The following is a 6,450-nucleotide window of genomic DNA, read 5'->3' as shown; positions in this document are numbered from 1 at the left end:
AATAAGAATATTCATGGTATTTTTGCTTATCTTTTCGACATTTTAATTTAAATGAACAAGGATTCAATTATGCAAATTTAAGCCAATAAGAGCCCATTGTATTATCAATTAAGACATTACTAATGAAGCCATAAATCAAAACAATAATCGATGGTCCAATAAACCATATTGCTTCCTCCTTATGTATAATATACGTATATATTTGTTTAGGGCGAAGAAGAGCACATGATGTTCAGCGAGTGTGCCTCCTTTAGGTAGCAATCGATACAAAGAATAATGTGTGTGTAAGGTTTGTCTAAAGCCGAACAGAATATTTCCTATTGAATTGTTTGATTGATTTGGTGTCCATGTTACTCTTGTCAATTTATAATGTGAGATACTCTGAGGTTGAGTTCTTTTGTGATATTTTACATGTATTTCTGCACTTAAAAGAAAAAAAAACTTTTCATAATCTTTTTTGTTTGCTAAAACCAATGGGATAATATGAAGAAGAAAGAAAAAATAAGGAAAATTTGAAGGTGCGGTGATATGAAGAAGGGAATTTGTCAAACATCAAAATAAGTATTTCTCAACTTAAAACAAGTTTGCATAAATAAAGAAAAAATTTATTACAAGCATACACATTATAATCTCAATGTAGATTGTTTAGATCTAAGCTTTTGCCAATGTGGAACATGTCTCGATACACTTCACCCTTGAAATAACAAGTCTTTATTTCTTCCTCCACTTTTATATTATGCAATATATATATATATATATATATAGATATGTATATGTATTATGATGAGCACCCTAGAATTAATGTAATGTAGTGAGAACAAAGTGGTGCTCTAATTAAACATTTGTGAGGTGTCTCCTGTGGAGATGAGCTTCTTGTTTCCTCTGAGTCTACTCCAATGATCCACCTTATAATTTACCGTGATGATAAAGTAATTTACTTCTTGTTAGTGTCAATAATAAGTCCAATGAAACCCATGCTACGGTTTACATGGTTTTCTTTGATATTGTCAAGCTAAAACTCTTATGATTTGTGACATGATGACATGCAAGCCATGAGCGTATTACATACTGATCGATACTAATGCTATTGCTATTGCTTAAGTCGGATGAGTCATGTCGACCCCTTCCAACAACAGAGTTAGAATTTGTTAATTAGGTTATGAATCACCTTACAAGCATAGATATGAACACCATAACCACTGCCGCATGAAGTAAATAACAACTCATAAACCATAGGCAGATGACTCATATTTTGATGACAAAGTTTTGACAAACAACTATGTAGACAAACATCATGTGACGGTGTGTTATTAAAAGACATGCAAACCATGAGTGTATCACATACTAATTGATACCCATGCCATTGCTATTGCTTAAGTCGGATGAGTTATCATAGCTTCCTTTTGTATTTTGCCACGGTCACTACCATCACCATGTATAGCTTGTCACACATGTTATCAATGGCGCGAAAGTACGCGATCCTCCATGTCCGTCGCAACAAAAGACTTCCACAAATCGCCCAAAATCCGATAATAAATCCTAGCATGATGCTCGTATATAACCAAAGTGTTTCTATTTTGCTCTTCTTTAATGGCCTTCGCTATATTCATCGTACAATTTGTGGATAAAGGAGGGCCACAAAGATATAGATTACCAACGTAGATAGATGGATCAGTAAAAGTTTGTAATTGGTTGCCAGTGGGAATGCTTCCTGAAAGATTGTTATATGATAAATTCAAATGGTCCAAAAAAGGAATTGCACCCGAGAGATTATTTCTTGAGAGATCGAGAACTTCTAGTTGTTTCGTTCCGTCGATGCTTCTTGGTATCTTACCTATAAGGTAATTTCCGGATAGATTTAAGCTCCGCAATCCATGTAAATTCCCCAATTCTTCAGGGATGTTTCCAGATAAGTAATTGTTGGAGAGATCAATAAGTGTATCAATTGAAAGTTGTCTGGAGGTAGTATACTTGATTTCACTTCCTTTTATAAAGAGCCACATATCTTCCACAGAGAGACTATCATTGTTGAAGTAACAACACTGATACGTAGGAGCATTTTTTAACGCACTGAAGTCCCCAAAGCTCTGTGGTATCGTTCCTGAAAGATTGTTGTTGGAGAGATCCAAGATACGAAGATATGGTAGAGAAGATAATTGAGGAATGCTGCCGGTGAAGACATTGGAGCGTAAGCTAAGTGTCTTTAGGTATAATAGGCTTTCTCCAATCCAAGTTGGTATATTCCCGATAAAGTTGTTGTGGCCCAAGTCGAGAGTCGATAGTTCTGTGCAACTCTTTAAACAATGAGGAATCGGCCCGGATAAATTGTTGTGACTCAAGTGCAGCGACTCTAGCGTTTGCAAATTACATAGCGAATCAGGGACTCCACCTACTAATTTGTTGCTTGATAAGTCTAAAAGAAGTAAATTTGAAGAATTTTTCCAGCAATTAGGAACCTCTCCTGACAAATTATTTTCGGAAAGCTGAAGCCCTTCCAAATTCCTCAATTGACAATAAGAAAAGGGAATCTCACCACTCATATTATTCATAGATAGATCGAACCATTGTAAGCTTGGCATGGTATTTGTGATTCTGGGTGAAAGATTCCCTGAGAATGAATTATTTGATAGAAATAAATAATTTAATTTTGGAAGGAATTGTGGTATCTCACCAGTAATCTTGTTATCGGATAGATACAAATATTCAAGACCGAATGGAAGCCAGTTGGGAATCGTTTCTTTGATCCCTGTATTTGATAAATATAATCCACGAAGAGTGGTTTGTGTTCGGAGCCATTTTGGAAATTGGGGCATGGGCAGTATTTGGCAGAAATCCATGAGAAGGGTGTTAAGCTGAAAGGGAGGGATCCAATAATCGCTTTTGTTCAAGTATATAGAGTTGTATGAAATGACCAAATATTTCAAACTTGGTAGATTAGCAAGGTCGTCCTTCGATAATCTCAATGAGTTATTGTAGAGATCCAAATAGACGAGGCCCTTCAACCGTTTGATGCCTTCCGGAAACATCCCACTCAGATAATTGGAACTTAAAATCAAATAGTGTAGCATAGAGAGGTTTCCAAGAGATACAAGTTGTGATTCATGGAGAGAGTTATAAGAAAGATCCAATTGCTCAAGACAAGAAGGATGCCCATCGAGAATCATGTCTTTTACTCCTGCAGGTGAAAATATAAAACATGAAGGGATATTTGTGTTTGGAGTCATTTTGAAAATCGGAATATTTCAAAAAGGAAAAATAAAGAGCTTGAAACGATAGATAAATCAAACGATAGTAAGTTTGGCATTGTGTTTGAGATTCTTGGATGAAAATTCCTAAGAAGGAAGTTATTTGAGAGAAATAAATATCTAGAAAGAATTCATCTCACCAGTAATCTTGTTGTTGGAGAGATACAAATATTTGAGTCTTGGCATCATGTTTAATATTTTTGGAGGAAGATGTCCAGATAAAGAATTATTTCTGAGATCCAAATACTCAAGACTAGAAGGAAGCCTGTCGAAAAACATGTCTTTGATACTTGCACTTGACAAATCTAGTTGACGAAGAGTGGTCTGTGTTCGGAGCCATTTTGGAAATTGGGGCGTGGGCCCTATTTGGCAGAAATCCATGGAGAGACTTTGAAGCCGAAAAGGAGGGATCCAATCATCGCTTTTATCCAATTCAATGAAGTTGTAAGAAATGTCCAAATATTTCAAACTCGATAGATTAGCAAGGTCGTCCTCCGATAAGCTCAATGAGTTATCGTGGAGATCCAAATCTACGAGGCCCTTCAACCATTTGATGCCTTCCGGAAGCATCCCCTTCAAATTGTTGGATCCTAAATAAAAATATCGCAGCATAGAGAGGTTTCCAAGAGATGCGGGCAATGATCCATGGAGAGAGTTGTAAGAAAGATCCAAATACTCAAGACTAGAAGGAAGCCTTTCGAAAAACATGTCTTTGATACCTGCACTTGACAATTGTAGTTGACGAAGAATGGTTTGGGTTCGGAGCCATTTCGGAAAATGGGGAATGGGCAGTATTTGGCAGAAATCCATGGAGATGCTTTGAAGCTGAAAAGGAGGGATCCAATCATCGCTTTTGTTCAAGTGTATAGAGTTGTATGAAATGTCCAAAATTTTCAAACTTGATAGATTAGCAAGGTCGTCCTCCGATAAGCTCAACGAGTTACTACTGAGATCCAAATAGATAAGGCTCTTCAGTTGTCCGATGCCTTCCGAAATCGTCCCATTCAAATCATTAGAATATAAAACTAAATGTTGCAGCAATGATAGATTCCCGATAGATGCAGGCACTGATCCATAGAGGGAGTTGAAAGAAAGATCAAGAGATTTTAGATTCTTGATATTCCCTAACCAATCCGGAAAGGAACCACTCAGCTGGGTGTCGCTGAGGTCCAATTCCTCCATGCTATTCCTAAGACATCCAGAGAAATCCATTTTTAAATTGGCAAGCACATCGTTAATAGGCACATAGCGTAGATTGAGAATTTGGAGCTTGCAGAGGTTGGATATAGGAGCTAATCGCATGAAGCCATCTTGGAACACACTCCCAGACAAGTCGAGTGCCCTGAGAGATGTCAACTTCGTAACAGAATCAGGAAAGAATCCGTATATTTCAGTCCAACCAAGATAAAGGAACTCGAGGCTAGTGATATTGAACACCCAATCTGGTACGGTGGAGTTTATATCATTGTATCCTAAATCAAGAGTGGTGAGAGATGTGAAGTTGACATGAGACAGCGAACGTGGAAAGGTCCCTAATTCACAAGAACTTAATTCAATCTCTTGTATTTGTGGTAGTGCATTCAAATCTTGTAACCAGTTGGCCGCATTTGTAAACCGGACACAAGTCATGTTAAGGTGTCGAAGGGAAGTGAGCATAGAGATCCATCTCGTGTTCTCAAGGTACAAGCAGAAGAAGCCATCACCTTCATCATCCTCATAGCAGTTATAAGAAAGGTCGAGGTGCTGCAAAGTGGATAGATTTCCGAGCTGGTCAGGTACTCTACCCACGAAGCCTGCACCTGAGAGGTTAAGATATGTTAGTCTTCTGAAAGCTCCAAAGAACTTGGGGATAGGTTTATGCGTAAAATAGTTGCCGCTGAGGTCCAGGTGTCTAAGTTGTTGGAGAGAAAGCAGTGATAAAGTTATGTCACCGCGCAGTGCCCATCTGCATCCTGGATCATCATCCAAAAAGTCGTACACCTCCTGATGAGAGCAGTCTTCATATAGATCCATTCGTCGTCTATTCCGAAGATCCAGCTTGATAACATGACCAGAGATGTTGCTGCAGCCAACACCTTCCCACGCACAACAGTCCTCCCCGACCCAGGAAGAGAGACGATTGGAAGGATCATGAAGTCCACGCTTGAAGTCGATGAGGGCTTTCCTCTCCGTCTCTCGGCAGCCATGAGAAATCCCAAGCTTAATGCTCAGAACAGCAAGAGAAAGGGTGAGGACAAGAAGAGGGGTTCTCCCACCCATGTTTTACGGTGAGCTCTACCCCTAAAGCCTCGTGTCTGTATATAAGTTCATATTTGCGTAATGCATGCGTGAGTGCCCCGTTGGTGGAGAAAGTTGTCAGGAGGGAACTCCTGGATGAGGCTAAAACAAAATGGAAACTCGCGTATGGTGGAGGCTTTTCCATTGATCGCTTACTTTCCACCACAGGTGTCGCATTCCTTGTCATAATCCTAATCTACCAGTCAGACCTTCTTGGAAATGATGTATTTATTATACATCGAATAATATCACTAACCGATCTTAATCGCATATATAAGCAGACATCCGACGGTATGATTGGCGATTGGTGGTGGAAGTTAAAAGCATCATTGTAGCATGAAATTTATGGCAATAGAGCACTCTTTTGATCTCATCTATGTACCATGATTCTTAAATTGCAAAATGCATCAATTATTAATTTTTATTTTTGGTAGAAACTTTGGGTTCTCACAATGTTATAAGCACGAAGCCTTAGGCATACCTTTCAACCCTTCTGCTGCCTTTTCCTGATTCAATGAAAGTTATCTTTCTTTTAATAAAAAAAAGAATTCCAAAGAAATTGAGAAATTTACCACGATTTATGATAAATATTTGAAATGTCATACATATTGTTGAAAATTATACATGGAGCAATTGTTTCGACATCTTACATCAGCATCAATCGTTAACCAGAGGAGGTAGGCTGATGAACTTATCTTCAATCACGTTCAATCCCAACAGATGTGTATAAATATATCCATTTTCCTATTACCAAACAATAGGAAAGTAATAATTGTCCGTAGTTATAGAGGTGCACTTAATTACTCCTATGTGTTTTTTTGGAGATGACTTATTATTTATAATAACAAGTATTAATTATTAATATACTATTGAAGATGGTATTGTTCTTGTTTAAGAGATGTATTAATTAACTCATATAAATTATACT

General features: G+C 37.8%; 1 protein-coding gene across 2 annotated transcripts; it reads right to left on the bottom strand.

The window, feature by feature from the left end:
• Positions 1-1,138: 1,138 nt before the first annotated feature.
• LOC135631671 (receptor-like protein EIX1) lies at positions 1,139-5,827 on the bottom strand. Of its 2 annotated transcripts, XM_065139427.1 has the most exons (3): positions 5,177-5,827; positions 3,386-5,044; positions 1,139-3,175 (listed from the first exon to the last, which is right to left on the bottom strand). In XM_065139427.1, exons 1-3 carry the CDS (start codon positions 5,502-5,504, stop codon positions 1,458-1,460), a joined length of 3,705 nt encoding a protein of 1,234 aa, XP_064995499.1. In that variant the 5' UTR covers positions 5,505-5,827; the 3' UTR covers positions 1,139-1,457. The 2 variants fall into 2 exon arrangements, with proteins under 2 accessions (XP_064995499.1, XP_064995498.1); XM_065139426.1 differs by having other exon boundaries at positions 3,386-5,823.
• Between the last annotated feature and the right edge of the window lie 623 nt (positions 5,828-6,450).

This window comes from Musa acuminata, chromosome BXJ3-2 (assembly GCF_036884655.1).
Source record: "Musa acuminata AAA Group cultivar baxijiao chromosome BXJ3-2, Cavendish_Baxijiao_AAA, whole genome shotgun sequence".
Classification (NCBI taxonomy): domain Eukaryota; kingdom Viridiplantae; phylum Streptophyta; class Magnoliopsida; order Zingiberales; family Musaceae; genus Musa; species Musa acuminata.
Note: the sequence above shows the minus strand (reverse complement) of the source record. Positions and strands in the feature narration are given on the sequence as shown.

Excerpts from the sequence above, each read along its gene's own strand:
- LOC135631671 (XM_065139426.1), bottom strand. The coding sequence starts at position 5,504 with ATGGGTGGGAGAACCCCTCTTCTTGTCCTCACCCTTTCTCTTGCTGTT. Across the intron at positions 3,176-3,385 it reads CTCCAACAACAAGATTACTG|GAGTAAAAGACATGATTCTC; the intron begins GTGAGATGAATT and ends TTTCACCTGCAG.